The 16,139-nt window shown below is 60.3% G+C and overlaps 1 protein-coding gene across 8 annotated transcripts in view; it reads left to right on the top strand.

Moving 5' to 3' along the window:
* The window catches only part of DCTN1 (dynactin subunit 1), a 45,895-nt gene that overhangs the window by 24,891 nt on the left and 4,865 nt on the right, over window positions 1-16,139 (top strand). For 6 of the 8 annotated variants that reach the window (XM_050320934.1, XM_050320933.1, XM_050320932.1 and 3 more), the window contains 17 exons: window positions 3,394-3,414; window positions 6,248-6,436; window positions 7,479-7,676; window positions 8,330-8,534; window positions 8,856-8,934; window positions 9,100-9,259; window positions 10,064-10,168; window positions 10,336-10,527; window positions 11,166-11,282; window positions 11,581-11,733; window positions 12,294-12,454; window positions 12,844-13,012; window positions 13,425-13,493; window positions 13,842-13,904; window positions 14,246-14,395; window positions 14,990-15,151; window positions 16,002-16,133. In XM_050320934.1, coding sequence (XP_050176891.1) covers window positions 3,394-3,414; window positions 6,248-6,436; window positions 7,479-7,676; window positions 8,330-8,534; window positions 8,856-8,934; window positions 9,100-9,259; window positions 10,064-10,168; window positions 10,336-10,527; window positions 11,166-11,282; window positions 11,581-11,733; window positions 12,294-12,454; window positions 12,844-13,012; window positions 13,425-13,493; window positions 13,842-13,904; window positions 14,246-14,395; window positions 14,990-15,151; window positions 16,002-16,133 — 2,325 coding nt within the window. The remainder of the gene's footprint in view (window positions 1-3,393; window positions 3,415-6,247; window positions 6,437-7,478; window positions 7,677-8,329; window positions 8,535-8,855; window positions 8,935-9,099; window positions 9,260-10,063; window positions 10,169-10,335; window positions 10,528-11,165; window positions 11,283-11,580; window positions 11,734-12,293; window positions 12,455-12,843; window positions 13,013-13,424; window positions 13,494-13,841; window positions 13,905-14,245; window positions 14,396-14,989; window positions 15,152-16,001; window positions 16,134-16,139) is intronic. The other 2 variants (XM_050320937.1, XM_050320935.1) reach the window with 1 other exon arrangement.

Genomic DNA, 16,139 nt, shown 5'->3' with positions numbered 1-16,139 from the left:
GCATGCCCACAATCCCGTTTTTCCTGCCGCCGGGATCGGCCCCCGGCATTCCCGGAGGCCGGCGGTGCCCAGGTCCCTGCCGGGCTGCCATTCCCGCAGGTGACAGCGCGGGCACTGGCCTATATGTTTATTTTTAGCGTAACCAGGATGACACTGCTCGGCTTAAAGAGAAATCCTGGGAATTTCTGGCTGATGCTGGGGAATAGACCTGAGCTGGGCTGTGCCTGTACCTGGCAGTAAATGCTCCTGGTTTACACCTGCACCTCCCGAGCTCAGACACTGACACACCTGGTCACGTGTCCCTGCTAATCCGCTTCCAAATGGAAAGTTTTAGGGATGCTGTTTCCCTCTTCCCCGGCGGAGCGGGAGCGGGGGCTGCCGGTGCTCAGCACCACACCTGGATTTCATCCTGCTTTTCCCATTGTTCCTCCCCCTGCACGTGGATCACACCTGTGAGACTGGGTGTGGGCTAGGTGGTTGTTTAAAATGCAGAGTTCCCAGGAATAGCCCAGGTAGCCACACCTCAGGGGCTCATCCTGCTGCAGGTTGTGTCTGGAGAGGGCTGGTCCAAAATTCCTGGGAGGTGAGCAGGGTGGCATCCTGCCTGCTCGGGTGGGCAGCGTGGGCCTGCAGAGGGACAGTTCCCAGGCATCACCTCCAGCACTGCCTGCCCTGCTTGGGAGCTGCTGCAGGAACCCTCCCGGAAACTCCAGGGAATCCTTGGCAGCAGCAGCAGCAGCAGCAGCTTTGGTCTGGGAAGTTCGGCTTTTCCACATCAGGAACCCTCAAACCTTGTCCAGGAGAAGCGTTCAGTGGCTCCTCCACTGTCCTGCAGGAAGGTGACATTCACACAGACCTGCTCACCCATCCCACGCTCAGCTCTCCCGCCTGGATCAGGATTCCCACACTTGGAGCAGAACAAAGTCAGGAGGGACCTGCAGGACTGGCACCCCACACTCAGCGGGTGATGCCAGCCCTGCCGTAGGCAGTCCATGGTATCCAGGAGGATTTCCAGGAGGATTTTTCCAGAGTTGCTGCTGCCAGGAGCCAAGTCCATCTCGGAGCATGCCGGTTCAGAGCTCCCGACACTCCCCAGGGATCAGAGGTTTTATAATGGCATCAAATATTGATGCAGAGCATTACACAGCAGAGCCTGGAGCCTCCGAGTGGAGCAGCGTTCCCAGGGGGTGCTCGGAGCATCCCGGATCCAGGGGGGCCAGGTGGGGTTGGAGCATCTGCTCCCAGCCCAGCGTGATGCCACAATCCAGGGAATCCGTGTCCCATCCTGGGCACCGTCGTGCCGAGGGCTTCCCAGAGCCCAGGAGTGATGGCTGGTGCCAGCCGTGCCATGGGGACAGACGGATGGACAGGGACAGCCAGCACGGAGAGGAGCCCAGCCCAGATGGAGAGAGCAGCTGGAGCATCCCGGAGCATCCCAGAACTTCCCTCTGCGCCCTCTCCAAGGATCCCGGGGCTCTCAGAGCTTCAGCTTTTGGTGGTCTGCACATGGAGGGGACCAAAGCCCTGGAGGAGGCACAAAGCAGGATTATTCCCTGTCATTCCACATGGGTTTAGGGAGAGTTACCAGGAGGTTTCTCCCTGGTTTTAGGGTTCAGTGTGGTTTGAGGTGGAGTTTGAGTTGGTGTGCCTCCATCCCACAGCCCGGACAGGGCTTGGCGTCCCCCAGGACAGGACTCAGTGTCTCCCTGGAAAAGGCTCGGTGACTTCTGGTGACAATTCCCCGTGTCCAGGACTCTGAGGTCGGTGTGGGACCCCCAGCCCTGCCCCACTGCAGGGGCTCCTGTGCCAGCAGGACGGGGCAGGGCACCAGGAGCACCGTGCCCAGTGTGTGTGGCAGGGAGCGGGGGCATCTCCACGTGTGGAATCCCCAGGTAGTTTTCAGTTTTCCAGGTGTTTCCCAGATTTTTGGTGCTGCTCCATGGAATCGGTGCTCAGTCGGACTTTGGGAAGATTCTGGAGCACCCCTGAAGGGCTTCCTGAGCCAGCCCTGAGGGTTTGGAGGTTTCACTGCTGTCATTCCATTTTCCTGGCAAATTTGGCCACGCAGACGCTGTGGAAGATGGGAATGTCTCCCTTGGGATTGAAATGGGCGTCCCATGGAGTGCAGCCTTTGGGAGAAGGCTGGAAGTGAGCAAAGAAGGGTTTAGCCGAAGGAATGCCAGAGGGCATTTGGAATTGAAAACACATCCAGGTTTATCCTGAAGAAAGGAAAATCCAGTTCCAAGGTGTCCTGAGGCCTCAGGGGGAGCATGGCCGTGTTGGGTATCGGTCCCTGAGGGGCTCCCTATGCCCCCTGTCCTGACTGCATTCCAGGCTGGGATCATGTGGCAGCACCATTATCCATCTGTTCTGTTCCTGGTTATTCCCAGCTGGCATTAGGTCATGGAATCAGAAATGAGGGACAGTGTGGAAGGTTTGACACGTACTCCGAGGCTGCCTCTGGACAGATGTTCTCTCTGCCTGCGCTGGAGGGCTCCTGCCCATCCACTGCCCCTGGGACCAGCCTCGCCACTCCCTCTTTTCCATCAATTAGGGATTGGTTTTAATGGGAAAAATAGTCATTAATTTAATATTTGTTTCCCCATGGCCTCCCCCGCTCCGAGCTGCTGCCAGGCACTGCTGCATGTGTGGGTGCATGGAGGGGTGGGGGGGTCCTGCTCCAAAGTCATGGATGATTTAATTCCAGTCACAGATGGAAAAGTTGTAAGTGTGGGAGCAGCTCCATGATATCCCTGGGATTTATGGTTAAAGAGTGCAGAGCCCTGGGGGCTCCAGGAGAGTGGAGAGTTGAGAGGAGGGAATAATCCTGTCTAAAATGAATCCCTTCAGCCTCCTGCTCTGGGGGCCTCCGGGAAAGGCGTGGGGGGTCAAACCCCCCCTGCCCACGGAGCCTGGAGTGCCCTGCCAGCCTGCACCAGCCTTTGCCTCTGGAGGTATAAATTCCTTGGAAATAACGGTGGATGTGCCCCGGGGTGTCTGTGGGGTTGGGGTGGGGGTTCAGACAGTCCTCCCTGTCCCCTGCCCTGTCCCCTCATGGGGCTGGGGGGGCAGCAGGGGCTGCGCTGGCTCCAGGCTCCCCTGGTCCCACGGGAGCTGTGCCAGGAGGTCCCATGGGAGCTGTGCCAGCTGTGCCTGCAGGTCCTCCCCGGATTGGCCTAGGGAGTGGGTTAACGAGCTCCCACCTGATGCCACAGTCACTAACGATGCCGGGCTCAGCTGGGCACACTAACGATGCCGGGCACTAACGATGCCGTGCTGTGTTTTGTCTCCTTTCCTGCTCTGCCGCCGCCGGCTGTTCTGTGCTCGGCTGTTCTCTGCTCCTCTGTCCTGTGACTGTCTGTCCTCTCTGCTTCCGCTCCCGCTGCCCTCCAGACCAGCACCCGCCGGCCCAAGGTGAGCAGCTGGGGGGGCACCGAGCGTGGGGGGCACCGGCAGCTCCAGGGGTGCCAGCCCCACCTCAGACACATCCCCTCGGGTGCCAGTGCCACCCAAACACGGCCCATGGGGTGCCAGTCCCGCCGCACGGGCCCTGCTGTCCTTCCACCTGGTTACGCAGAGCCCAGAGACGCTCCCGGGAGTGATGGGCTCCTCTGGAGCGGGTCCAGATCCCTGGGATCCCTTCCCTGGGTGAAATGGCCGTGGGAGAGCTCGGCTGAGGGAGCAGAGCGTGGAGTCTGTGTGGCAGTGCCCAGGCTCTGCTGGGGGTCCCTGCAGGGGTTGCTGGTCCCTGAATGTCCTGCCTTGTGTGGGGTGTTTTTCAGTGGGATCTTGACCTTTCCTGTCAGAGGAGAGAGCCTGAGGTGTCCTGCAGGGCTGTGTGGTTCCAGCTTGTGCTTGGGACCAGCAGGATTCACCTTGGCAAGGGGCTTGTGGCTGGAGGAGAGGAAACGTGGAGAGAAATCCTCAAAAAGCTCTGTAACAGTGGAGTTTGGGTTTGGAAATGGAGAATATTCTGTCTCTGGGGGAGGCTGCAGGAAGGGCTCCATCCTCCCTGGCTGCTCCCTGGCTGATTCTGTCAGCCCCAGGGCACTGGGATCCCGTCCCATTCCCTGGGTTTGAGTGGTTCTTGTTCCTGGGCTCTGTGCTGGGTGAAGCTGTGATGGGATGTCCTGTGGGACCTCCTGATCCTTTGGCCTCACACCTGCATGGGGCAGGGGTTAGATGGAGTTAGGAGATGGGATGGAGTGGGTTGGTTTGGAAGGGACCTAAAGCCCATCCAGTTCCACCACAAGCCCAGTTTTCTCCAAGCCCTGTCCAACCTGGCCTTGGACACTTCCAGGGATGGGGCAGCCACAGCTTCTCTGAGAAAGCCATTCCAGTGCCTCACCACCCTCACAGGGAGTTTGTTCCCAGTATCCCACCTAACCCTGCCCTCTGTGAGGGGTTTGTGGTCCCTAAAGCACCAGGAACACAAACACCCCTGGTTTGAGCTGTGTCTGGGAGGAGGCACGTGGGGCCCGGTCCTGCTGAGATGTTCCCTGTTCTCCATCCCTGGGAGAGCCAGGATCACCCCAGGAGGGCAGACTGGGTGTGTCCAGGGGGCTCTGGACCTGCTGCAGTCCAGTTAACTCCGATTTGCCTCTGTTTTGGGAAAAGTAGGGGCAGAGGGTGGGTGCTGCTCCTGCCCAGCTTTGCCCATGCCTGGCTGTGGGTGAAACCACACACTTGGTGAAACCTCAACAAATCCAATTTCCAGGAGTAAAATAAAGTCAGGAAATTTAATTTACACAGCCAGAGGTGAGTGCTCCAAAAACGGGGTCTGTGAGGAGACCAGCAGGGCCTGGGGGCACCTGGTGCTTCCCTCAGGCACCGGCTCCCCTTTTCCCCTTCCTGGGTTCAGCCTCGGCGCTGGGTCCCAGTGATTAATTAACAGCATCATAAGCACTAATGAAGCAGCTCCAGCCCCTCCAGGCCCTGCTGGGGCTCCCTGGACTGTGGGAACTCACTCCTTGTTCGTTTTCCCTTTGTTTCCTAAAACTGGGTTCCTGTCTTGGTGGGCTCCAGGGTTTTGCTGTCTCACCTTCTGGAGCTGGGACCATTAATCATGGAATCCTGGAATGGTTTGGCTTGGGAGGGACCTTGGAGATCATCCAGTGCCTCCTCCTGCCATGGTGGCACTAAGGCCTCACCACCCTCACAGGGAGTTTGTTCCCAGTATCCCACCTAACCCTGCCCTCTGTGAGGGGTTTGTGGTCCCTAAAGCACCAGGAACACAAACACCCCTGGTTTGAGCTGTGTCTGGGAGGAGGCACGTGGGGCCCGGTCCTGCTGAGATGTTCCCTGTTCTCCATCCCTGGGAGAGCCAGGATCACCCCAGGAGGGCAGACTGGGTGTGTCCAGGGGGCTCTGGACCTGCTGCAGTCCAGTTAACTCCGATTTGCCTCTGTTTTGGGAAAAGTAGGGGCAGAGGGTGGGTGCTGCTCCTGCCCAGCTTTGCCCATGCCTGGCTGTGGGTGAAACCACACACTTGGTGAAACCTCAACAAATCCAATTTCCAGGAGTAAAATAAAGTCAGGAAATTTAATTTACACAGCCAGAGGTGAGTGCTCCAAAAACGGGGTCTGTGAGGAGACCAGCAGGGCCTGGGGGCACCTGGTGCTTCCCTCAGGCACTGGCTCCCCTTTTCCCCTTCCTGGGTTCAGCCTCGGCGCTGGGTCCCAGTGATTAATTAACAGCATCATAAGCACTAATGAAGCAGCTCCAGCCCCTCCAGGCCCTGCTGGGGCTCCCTGGACTGTGGGAACTCACTCCTTGTTCGTTTTCCCTTTGTTTCCTAAAACTGGGTTCCTGTCTTGGTGGGCTCCAGGGTTTTGCTGTCTCACCTTCTGGAGCTGGGACCATTAATCATGGAATCCTGGAATGGTTTGGCTTGGGAGGGACCTTGGAGATCATCCAGTGCCTCCTCCTGCCATGGTGGCACTAAGACCAGGTTGCTCTAAGCCCCATCCAACCTGGCCTTGGACACTTCAGGGATGGGACAGCCCCAGCTGGTCCGGGCACCCTGTGGGGCTTCCCTTGTGCAATGGATTATCCGTGAACTCTGGCCGAGCCCGGCTCCTCTGGAGCGGTGTGAGCTCCCAGCCTTCCCGGGGGACACAAGGGGCACAGGCGGGGCTGGGTGTCCCCACTGTCACCTGGAGATGGGTGTCTGGGAACCACCCGGAGGTGCCCCAGCGGGAGGTGAGAGCTGAGGACGTGCCCTGACCCCTCCCTGTGCCGTTTCCAGCCCACCCGCACCCCCACGTCGGCGGCGTCCAGCGGCACGGCCGGCCCCTCGGGATCGGCCTCGGCCTCGGGGGGGGAGATGAGCAGCAGCGAGCCCGGGACCCCTGCCCAGACCCCGCTGGTGGCCCCCGTGATCCCCACGCCCGGCCTCAGCTCCCCGGGGGCACCCCCGGTGCCCTCGCCCACCAAGGTGAGTTGTGCCCAGTGAGCCGAGGGCTCTCCCGGGGACCCTCCCGGGGGACCCTCCTGACTCGGGATGCGAAGCCCGCCCGGACAGCTCCGATCCTTCCCGAACTTGGGGGTTTCCAATCAGCAGAGTTATTCCTGCTTTGATCTTTGAAGTCGTTCTTTGTCACTTCTATCCTGGTTTGATTAATTAAGTAATTAATTAATTAGGGCTTGGGAGAGATTTGGGGTGCAAGGGCAGGGAGGGAACAGTGGGAGAGTACAAGGAGCTGGTCTGGGGGTTGGGTACAGAGGGGAAGGGGCTGGAGGAGATACCAGGGGGTGGGAAGAGGGGATGTCCCCAGTTCCTGAGCTCTCTGGGACCTGGTTTCTGTAACTGAGTGCAGAAATGGTTTTATTGGTGGCATTGGAGTGTCCAGGGCTGGGAAAGCACCAGAGAGGGAATCAAAGGGGGGTTTCCAATGTTGTGTAGGATTTTTCCAAGACCTATTCCTTGCTGTCACTAGCTTTGGGATTTGAAGATTTATCCATGAGGCTGCTGCCAGGGAGCAGGGTCACGTCCCTCATCCCTGCAGCCCTTTCCCTGGGTTCTGCAGTGCTGGCTCAGCCTTTCCCTGCCCTGGGAGCTGAGCTGCTGGAAAAGGACCTGGATCAGTTTTCCCTTGGGGGAGATCACCTAGGAATGACCTGGATGCTGCAGTGGGATTGAGCAGGCTCTAGTGGAGAGTGCAGGGTCACCTCAGGGGGAGCCAGAGGCATCACTGCCAGGGATGGGGCAGCCACAGCTGCTCTGGAAAAATCCATTCCAAGGCCTGACCACCCTCACAGGGAGGAACTGCTTCCCAGTATCCCATCTAGCTCTGCCCTTTGACAGTGGGAAGCCATTCCCCCTTGTCCTGGCACTCCAAGCCCTTGTCCCTCTCTTAAACTGCCCCAAACTTGATGCCAAAAGTCATGCCAGGTTCCGTGGGGGTCCAGGAATGCCCCCTGAACCCTCTCCAAGGGATGTCCCTGCTCCTTTCCTAACTCTTGGCTTGCTGCTGCAGGAGGAGGAGAATCTCCGTGCCCAGGTCAGGGACCTGGAGGAGAAGCTGGAGACGCTGAAGATCAAACGGAATGAGGACAAGGCGAAGCTCAAAGAGCTGGAGAAGTACAAGATCCAGCTGGAGCAGGTGCAGGAATGGAAGAGCAAAATGCAGGAGCAGCAGGCTGACCTCCAGAAGCGCCTGAAGGAGGCCAAGAAGGTCAGTGGGTGTCCCTGGGAGAGGGGCAGTGCTGGGAGAGGTGACTCCAGGGGGAATTCCAGCCTTGACTGCCTTTCTGTGAGGAAATTTTCCCAGTATCCAACCTAAACCTCCCCTCCTACGACCTGAGGCCATTTCCTCTGCTCCTGATCAGCGTCAGGTTTATTTGGGAATTGGGCTGAGGCGGGTGGGATGTTGCTTCCCTCTTCCCTCTCCCCAGGTGCTCCCTTTCCCCTGTCCCCGTGGACAGGTATCCTTCTCCTGGCACCTGTGCCTGCAGTTCCCAGGACTCTATCCAAGAGGCCAAGGAGCATTTCCTTCTCCCTGCCCTGCTTTTCCAGGGTGGATTCCTGGTTTGTTTCCCTGGGGATTTATTTGTCTGCTCCAGTATTCCCTGTCTCCATGCCTTCATCCTCACCTGGAGGTGGATTTCCTGCCAGGCTCTCTGTGGGTGGGGGTGTGGAGCAGGGAAGAAGGGAGTGGGACACCCCGGAGCGCTGCCCGTGGGCTGTCCCCTCTCACCCCAGATGAGCTGGTGTTCCTTGGATTTGACCTCGTTTGGGAGAGCCCCGAGGGGCGCTGACGGCCTGAGGCTCGCTGTGGGGTGTCCCCAGGTCGTGCTGGGGATGCCCTGACCCGCTGTGCCCCCGCAGGAGGCCAAGGACGCCCTGGAGGCCAAGGAGCGGTACATGGAGGAGATGGCGGACACGGCCGACGCCATCGAGATGGCCACGCTGGACAAGGAGATGGCCGAGGAGCGCGCAGAGTCCCTGCAGCAGGAGGTGGACTCCCTCAAGGAGAAGGTGGAATATCTCACCATGGACCTGGAGATCCTCAAGCACGAGATCGAGGAGAAAGGTGGGACGGGAGAGGGGCTCTGGAAAAGGTCCTGGAGGGACAGCACGAGGGGGAATGGCTTCCCACTGCCAGAGGGCAGGGTTAGATGGGATATTGGGAAGGAATTCCTCCCTAGTGAGGGTGGTGAAGCGCTGGAATGGATTTTTCCAGAGCAGCTGTGGCTGGAAGTGTCCAAGGCCAGGTTGGAGCAGCACTGTTGAGTGGAAGGTGCCCCTGCCTGTGGCAGGGGTGGCACTGAGTGGGAATTAAGGTCCCTTCCCACCCAAACCGGTCTGGGATTCTGTGATTCCATGGTTCTATGGCTCTTCCCTTCCTCCTCAGGCTCTGATGGAGCAGCATCCAGCTACCAGGTCAAACAGCTGGAGGAGCAGAATGCCCGGCTCAAGGAGGCTCTGGTCAGGTAGGAGCCCAGCTCTGCTTCCCAAACCTCCTTCCCAGGCCCCTTCGTGCTCCCTCAGTCCCTCCCCGGAGCAGCCCATGGAATTCCTGCTGATGGGCAGTGACTGGGGAGGGAGCAGGGCCTTGTCCCTGGGCTGGGCCCTGATGGGAGCTGTGGCTGTCCCAGGATGAGGGACCTGTCGGCCTCGGAGAAGCAGGAGCATGTGAAGCTGCAGAAGCAGATGGAGAAGAAGAACACGGAGCTGGAGTCGCTGCGGCAGCAGCGGGAGAAGCTGCAGGAGGAGGTGAAGCAGGCAGAGAAGACGGTGGATGAGCTGAAGGAGCAGGTGAGTCCTTGGGGGGGAGGTGGGAAGGGAGGTTTATGGACATTTGGAGCCCTTTGTGGCCATTTGGGGTGTTGAGCAGCTGCTGGGTCACCTCCTGGAGAGCCACACCCAGTGATGCCATGGTGGTACACCCCTGGTCCCATATTCCCTAATTCCCAGCCGTATTCCAGCAGTGGGGCAGTGCTGGGGTCTGCCTGGCCATGGGGTGACTCCTGAGCACTGGGCATGGATTATGCTCCCTGTTCCCAGGGCTGCTCCATGTGGTCCCTGTCAGCTGAGCTGAACTCCAGCCTCATGCCCTGAGCCACAGGAGCCAGGAACAGCTCCAGGAGCCAAAGCCAAGGCTCTTGCCATGCAGAGTCTTCCTCCTGGAGCTGCCAGCTGGTCTGGATGGGCTTGCTCTCCTGAGGGGTGCTTTTCCCTGCTCCCAGGAGGGAGCTGAGCACTGTCTGCCCTGCTCTCAGCCCAGGATGGGATGAGGAATTCCTCAGCCACGTCCCACAGCCTGTCAGAGGGATCCCACGGTGTGTGACAGGATTTGGGAGCTGCTGGCTGTGATGCTGAGCTCCAGGATGGAGCGGGATGTGTGTCCTGGCAGGGGGATGGATTAGGATGTGGATTTGGATTGGGTTGCAGAGGGATGGACTGGCATGCGTGTCATGGCAGGGGGCTGAGTTGGGGTGTGGATGTGGATTTGGATTGGATTGCAGGTGGATGGATTGGGATGTGGATTTGGATTGGATTGCAAGGGAATGGATGTGGATGTGGATGTGGATGTGGATGTGGATGTGGATTGCATTGCAGGTGGATGCAGCTCTGGGTGCCGAGGAGATGGTGGAGACTCTGACGGAGAGGAACCTGGACCTGGAGGAGAAGGTCCGGGAGCTGCGTGAGACCGTCGGGGACCTGGTGAGGATTCCCCTGGGATTGGGGCTGCTCAGGGGGGGCAGGGCCGGGGCTGGAATGGTGGGAGGGCTGGGCCTGCCCCAGCAGCAGGAGCTCTGGGATCCAGGGAAGCTCCCCACAGGCTTGGGGACCCCGGGGTGTGACCGTGTCCCTTGTGCCCCTCCCTGCAGGAGGCCATGAACGAGATGAACGACGAGCTGCAGGAGAACGCGCGGGAGACGGAGCTGGAGCTGCGGGAGCAGCTGGACATGGCCACGGGCCGCGTGCGCGAGGCCGAGAAGCGCGTGGAGGCGGCGCAGGAGACCGTGGCCGACTACCAGCAGACCATCAAGAAGTACCGGGAGCTCACGGCTCACCTCCAGGTGCCGCCCCTCGGAGCCTCCCGCTCGTCCCACCTGGGCACCGGGGGAGCATCCCCAGGGAAGGTGTCCCTGGGGCAGGACAGGCAGCTCCCTCCTGTTCCTGTGGGGTCTGGGCACAGCGGGACATGGCTGGTGCCTGAGAGTGATCCCCCATGGAGCTTCTCTGGGAAAGCCCCCATTCGTCTATGGGGATAAGCTGGGAGAGCTGGGGATGTCCAGCCTGGAGGAGAGAAGGCTCCAGAGAGACCTTGAAACCCCTTCCAGTGCCAGGGGCTCCAAGAGAGCCGGAGAGGGACCTGGGACAAGAGCCTGGGGAGACACGGAATGCCTTCCTGCTGGAAAAGTGGATATTTACATGGGATATTGGGAAGAAATTCCTCCCGATGATGGTTGTCCCAACCCTGGGCTCAAGTCTCCTGGCGGGGAAGGGAGGCAGGGAATGAACCTGTGGATTCCTTGGCTATAGGACAGTGCCTGGAATGCACTCGGTGCATTCACCCATCCACCCACCACTGGGAGTTGCAGAAGGAGCCCCCAGGAGGGGGCACTGGGAGGTTTGGGGGGGGGTGCTGAGGGTGTGAGGTTCCCTGTCTGTGTGCTGGTGTCCCTGTGTCCCATCATGCCCTCCCTGTGCCCAGGACGTGAACCGGGAGCTCATGAGCCAGCAGGAAGCGTCTGCAGAGAAGCAGCAGCAGCCACCCCCCGAGATGTTCGACTTCAAGATCAAGTTTGCGGAGACGAAAGCCCACGCCAAGGTAGGCAGAGCTGGGTGCGACATCCGTGCCCTGGGAGTGCTCCTGAGGCACCGGCACCGGGTTATTCACGGAGCTGTGGCTGCCCCATCCCTGGCAGTGTCCCAGGCCAGGCTGGATAGAGCTTGGAGCAGGCTGGGGTAGTGGAGGGTGTCCCTGCCCATGGCAGGGGGTGGCACTGTGAGGTCCCAGCCAGGTAGCGAGGCTTTGCCGTGTCCTGGAGGAGCAGGATTCCCGCTCTGGAGGAGCCTGGCCCGGGCTGTGCCGGGGCTGGAGCAGCCGGTGACGCCGTGTCCCGCAGGCCATCGAGATGGAGCTGCGGCAGATGGAAGTGCAGCAGGCGAACCGCCACGTGTCCCTCCTCACCTCCTTCATGCCCGACAGCTTCCTGCGGCACGGCGGGGACCACGACTGCGTCCTGGTGCTGCTGCTCATCCCCCGCCTCATCTGCAAGGTGGGACGGGCTGGCCATGGACACTGCCAGGGCAATGAACACCCTGGCTCTGTCCCGGCTGGATTGGGATTTGCAGAGCTTACTGTTGGGAAACTTCCAAAAGTTCCTGGGAAACTGCAGTCCCCCCCCTCGGTGGGGCTTAGGCTGGATATTGGGAAAATTCCTTCCTGGAAAGGATTGGAAGAGGCTGCCCAGGGCAGGGGGGAGACGCCATCCCTGGGGGGAATTAACAGCCCTGTGGATGCTGGTCATGGTCTTGGACTTGGGGACACAGTCAGGGGTGGCCTGGGCAGTGCTGGGGGAGCAGTTGGGCTTGATGGTCTTAAGGGCCTTTATCCTACCCAAATAATTGCATGATTCCATGATTCTGAAGTGGTCTGGGAGAGGGGAGGGGGAGCAGGCAGGCCCTTGCCCGTGGGGGTGGTGGCGTTGGCAGGTCACTCTTTCCCAGGACACGTCACTTTTGGGGGATGTGGGGGGTGTGTGGCTGCTCCGTGGCTGAGCGGGGCAGAGCAGGGAAGCACAGGAACGCCCTGAGGGCTCTCCCTGTGTGCCCCCAGGCGGAGCTGATCAGCAAACAGGCCCAGGAGAGGTTCGAGCTGAGCGAGAGCTGCGCGGAGCGCGCGGGGCTGCGCGGGGCCGCGGGGGAGCAGCTCAGCTTCGCCGCCGGGCTCGTGTACTCCCTGAGCCTGCTCCAGGCCACGCTCCACAAATACGAGCAGTGAGTACCTGTGCCCCCACTGCCACCCTCACAGCCTCTGGGAACACAGTCACGGGGGGCTGGGGAGCCGGGCTGCAAAGGAGTGTTGGGATCCCCCTTATTGCCTTGGCAGGGGTCACTTCTCTGTGACCCTCCTTGTGTCCCCCCAAGAGGTGACGTGGGAAGGGATTCTGGAATAGAAATAAGCAGCAGGATCCCCTTACTGCCTTTTGAGGGGTCACTTCTCTGTGACCCTGCCTTGTGTTCCCCAGGAGGTGGCCCGGGAAGGGCCCAGCTCTCAGCACCAGCTGGGTCTCTGTCCCAAGGCCAGCAGCACCTTGGGGCTCCCCCTCCCCATGTCCTGCCCAGAGGTGCATCCCAACCCCTTTCTGACTGTCCCTGTGCCCCAGGGCCCTCAACAAGTGCAGTGTGGAGGTGTACAAGAAGGTGGGGACCCTGTACCCCGAGATGAGTGTCCACGAGCGCTCCCTGGACTTCCTGATCGAGCTGCTCCACAAGGACCAGCTGGACGAGACCGTCAACGTGGAGCCGCTCACCAAAGCCATCAAGTACTACCAGGTGGGGCTGGGGGGACACAGAGGGGGCAGGTGCCACCTCACCTGTTGGGAATCCTGCCTTGGATCTGTCACTCTCGGGGCACATGGATCAGCTGGGTTTGGCTCCTTGGCAGCCCTTTCCTTTGGGTGTCCTCACTCAGGATTGTGGCCGTGTCCCCTGGGGCCGTGTCCCTGCGCTGTGTCCCTGGGGATGTGGGTCTCCCATCCCACATTCCTGTACCCCACCTGCAGGCCAGGTTGGCTGACCTGTGGAATTAAGGACCACCTGCTCTTTTGGGGGGTCTCTAGGGGTGGTCACTGCACAAATTGCCACTTTCAGTTAAAAATTGGGCCAAACCCTCGAGGTTTGGGGTTTGTTGAGTGTTCCCTCGTTGGGTTGCTTACGTGTGGGAACAATCCTGCCATTCCCACAGCACCTGTACAGCATCCACCTGGCTGACCAGGCTGAGGACTGCACCCTGCAGCTGGCTGACCACATCAAGGTGAGAGGGAATCCCGACCCTTCCCTGATCCCTGCTCTCTGCTTTTGTGACCCCTCAGGATCCCTCTGAGTTGAGGTGCCCCTGCTGTCCCTTTCCCAGTGCAGTCGCTCTTCCCCCGTGGTGGCCACGAGGGCTCTGGGGTCAGGGAGGGGGACCCCAGAGCTCTCAAGGGAAGGATCACTGTCCTGCTCCCCACAGAGTGAAACCAAAAGAGGCCAGAAATAGCCTGACTGCCCCAGCCCTTTTCCCTGTGCCTGAAAATCCCAGGGTGGTGGGAGGGTCCATCCTGGAATTCCTGGGGCCCCAGTTTGCCCCAGGGCCCTCCCTGACCTGTGCTCGTGCCCACAGTTCACCCAGAGTGCCTTGGACTGCATGGGGGTGGAGGTGTGTCGGCTCCGGGCCTTCCTGCAGGTAGGACCTTCCTCCAGGTAGGACCTGCTGGCATGGCTGTGTGTGTGCCAGCTCCCTGCTGTCCCTGTAGCTGAGGTCCCTCTGTGTCCCTCTGTCCCTGTGTCCCTCTCTAAGGTCTCTGGGTTTCCCCATGCCCCTCTGTTCCTGTGTCCCTCTGTCTGAAGTTCCTCCTCTGCCCTTTCCCCTCTCAGGTCCCTCTGTGTCTCTGTGTCCCTCTGAGGTCCCTCTCTATTCCAATATCATTCTGAGGTCCCTGTGTGTCCCAGTGTCCCTTTGTTCCTGTGTCCCTCTGAGATCCCTGTATGTCCCAGTGTCCCTCTGAGGTGCCCCTGTGTCCCCAGGCCGGGCAGGAGGCAGCAGACCTGGCCATCCTGCTCAAGGACCTGGAGACGTCCTGCAGCGACATCCGCCAGTTCTGCAAGAAGATCCGTCGCCGGATGCCGGGCACGGATGCGCCGGGAATCCCCGCGGCCCTGGGCTTTGGAACACAGGTGAGTGGGGCAGGGACCCCCTCAGCCACAGACTGGGAGCCGTGGGATGGACTGGGCAGTGGCGAATGCCTCGTGGAAGCTGAGCTGCAGCCCAGGGCAGAGGGAAATGGTGTGAGCTGAGCTGGGATCATGGAATCAGGGAGTGGTTTAGGTTGGAAAATCCCTCTTAGTCCATGGAGTCCAACCATTCCCCAGCACTGTCAAGGCCACCCCTGACCATGTCCCCAGGTGTCACATCCACAGGGCTGTTAAATCCCCCCAGGGATGGGGACTCCCCCCTGCCCTGGGCAGCTGTGCCAGGGCTGCACAGCCCTTTCCAGGAAGAATTTTCCCAATATCCAACCTGTCCCTCCCCTGGCACAGCTGGAGGCCGTTCCCTCTCCTCCTGTCCCTGTTCCCTGGGAGCAGAGCCCGACCCCCCCCGGCTCCCCCCTCCTGTCAGGGAGTTGCAGAGCCAGAAGGTCCCCCCTGAGCCTCCTTTTCTCCAGGCTGAGCCCCCCCAGCTCCCTCAGCCGCTCCTGCTGCTCCAGCCCCTTCCCAGCTCCTGCCCTGGGCACAGGCAGACGTGGTGTCCGTGGATTTTGTGTCCCGCAGGTGTCGGACACGCTGCTGGAGTGCCGCAAGCACCTGACCTGGGTGGTGGCCGTGCTGCAGGAGGTGGCGGCCGCCGGGGCCCAGCTCATCGCGCCCCTGGCCGAGACCGAGGGGCTGCCCGCCGCCCGCCTCGAGGAGCTGGCCTTCAAAGTCAGCGAGCAGGTGGGGCAGGGGCAGCGCCAGGGCTCGGACGCTGGGAGCGAGCCGGGAATGCCACCACGCGCACGGGGCGTGCGGCTCCGCCCTGTGCTGCCCGTCCTGCAGCTCCCAGGGGAGGGGTGGAATTGCACCCCGTGTGGGCAGGGCAGGGACAGCCACAGCACAGACTGGGAGCTGTGGGATGGACTGGGCACGTGCCCTGTGGAGGCTGAGCAGCAGCTCAGGGAAACAGAGTGAGCTGAGCTGGGATCAGGGCAGCATGGAATGGTTTAGGTTGGAAAATCCCTCTGAGCCCATTGAGTCCAACCATTCCCCAGCTCTGCCAAGGCCACCACCATGTATGGTGGAACATCTCTTCCATATTACCACATCCCTCGGAGGGGATTGATTATGGGGGATTCTTGTAGAAAGTGAGAAGGTCCCCCTGAGTCTTCTTTGAGCCCCCCAGCTCCCTCAGCCACTCCTGGTGCTCCAGCCCCTTCCCCAGCTCCTTCCCTGGCCATGATGGATGTGGAGTCTCTGGACTTTGTGCTGATTTTATTGTAATTGTGGTGAAAGGACAAGTGGTGGATTTTGTGGCAATTTCCCCCCTTCGGTTCAGTGTTGGGATGACTTTGATGATTATTTTGATTTTTTGGCAGGGGAATTTTTTGGCTTGGTTTGGTTTGGTTAGTTTTGTTGATGGAAGGGAAGGTGTGTGATGGATGTGGATTTTAATGGTAATTCCTAAATATCAGAGGGACATTCCTGGACATCAGAGGGAAACCCCAGCTGTGGGGTGTGGGAAGGGGGCTGTCCGGGGGGCTGGGAGTGTGGCCCAGGGGTCCAGCCACGTCCTTCCCGCCCTTCCCAGATCTACGGCTCGCAGGGGATCAGTCCCTACGAGTGCCTGCGGCAGTCCTGCAGCATCCTCATGGCCACCATGAACAAGATGGCCACGGCCATGCAGGAGGGAGAGTACGACGCCGACCGCCCGCAGAGCAAGGTGGGT

The sequence above is a fragment of the Myiozetetes cayanensis genome, unplaced genomic scaffold (genome assembly GCF_022539395.1).
Source record: "Myiozetetes cayanensis isolate MyiCay16 unplaced genomic scaffold, myiCay2020 scf26, whole genome shotgun sequence".
Taxonomy (NCBI): domain Eukaryota; kingdom Metazoa; phylum Chordata; class Aves; order Passeriformes; family Tyrannidae; genus Myiozetetes; species Myiozetetes cayanensis.
This window is presented reverse-complemented; position numbering and strand designations above follow the sequence as displayed.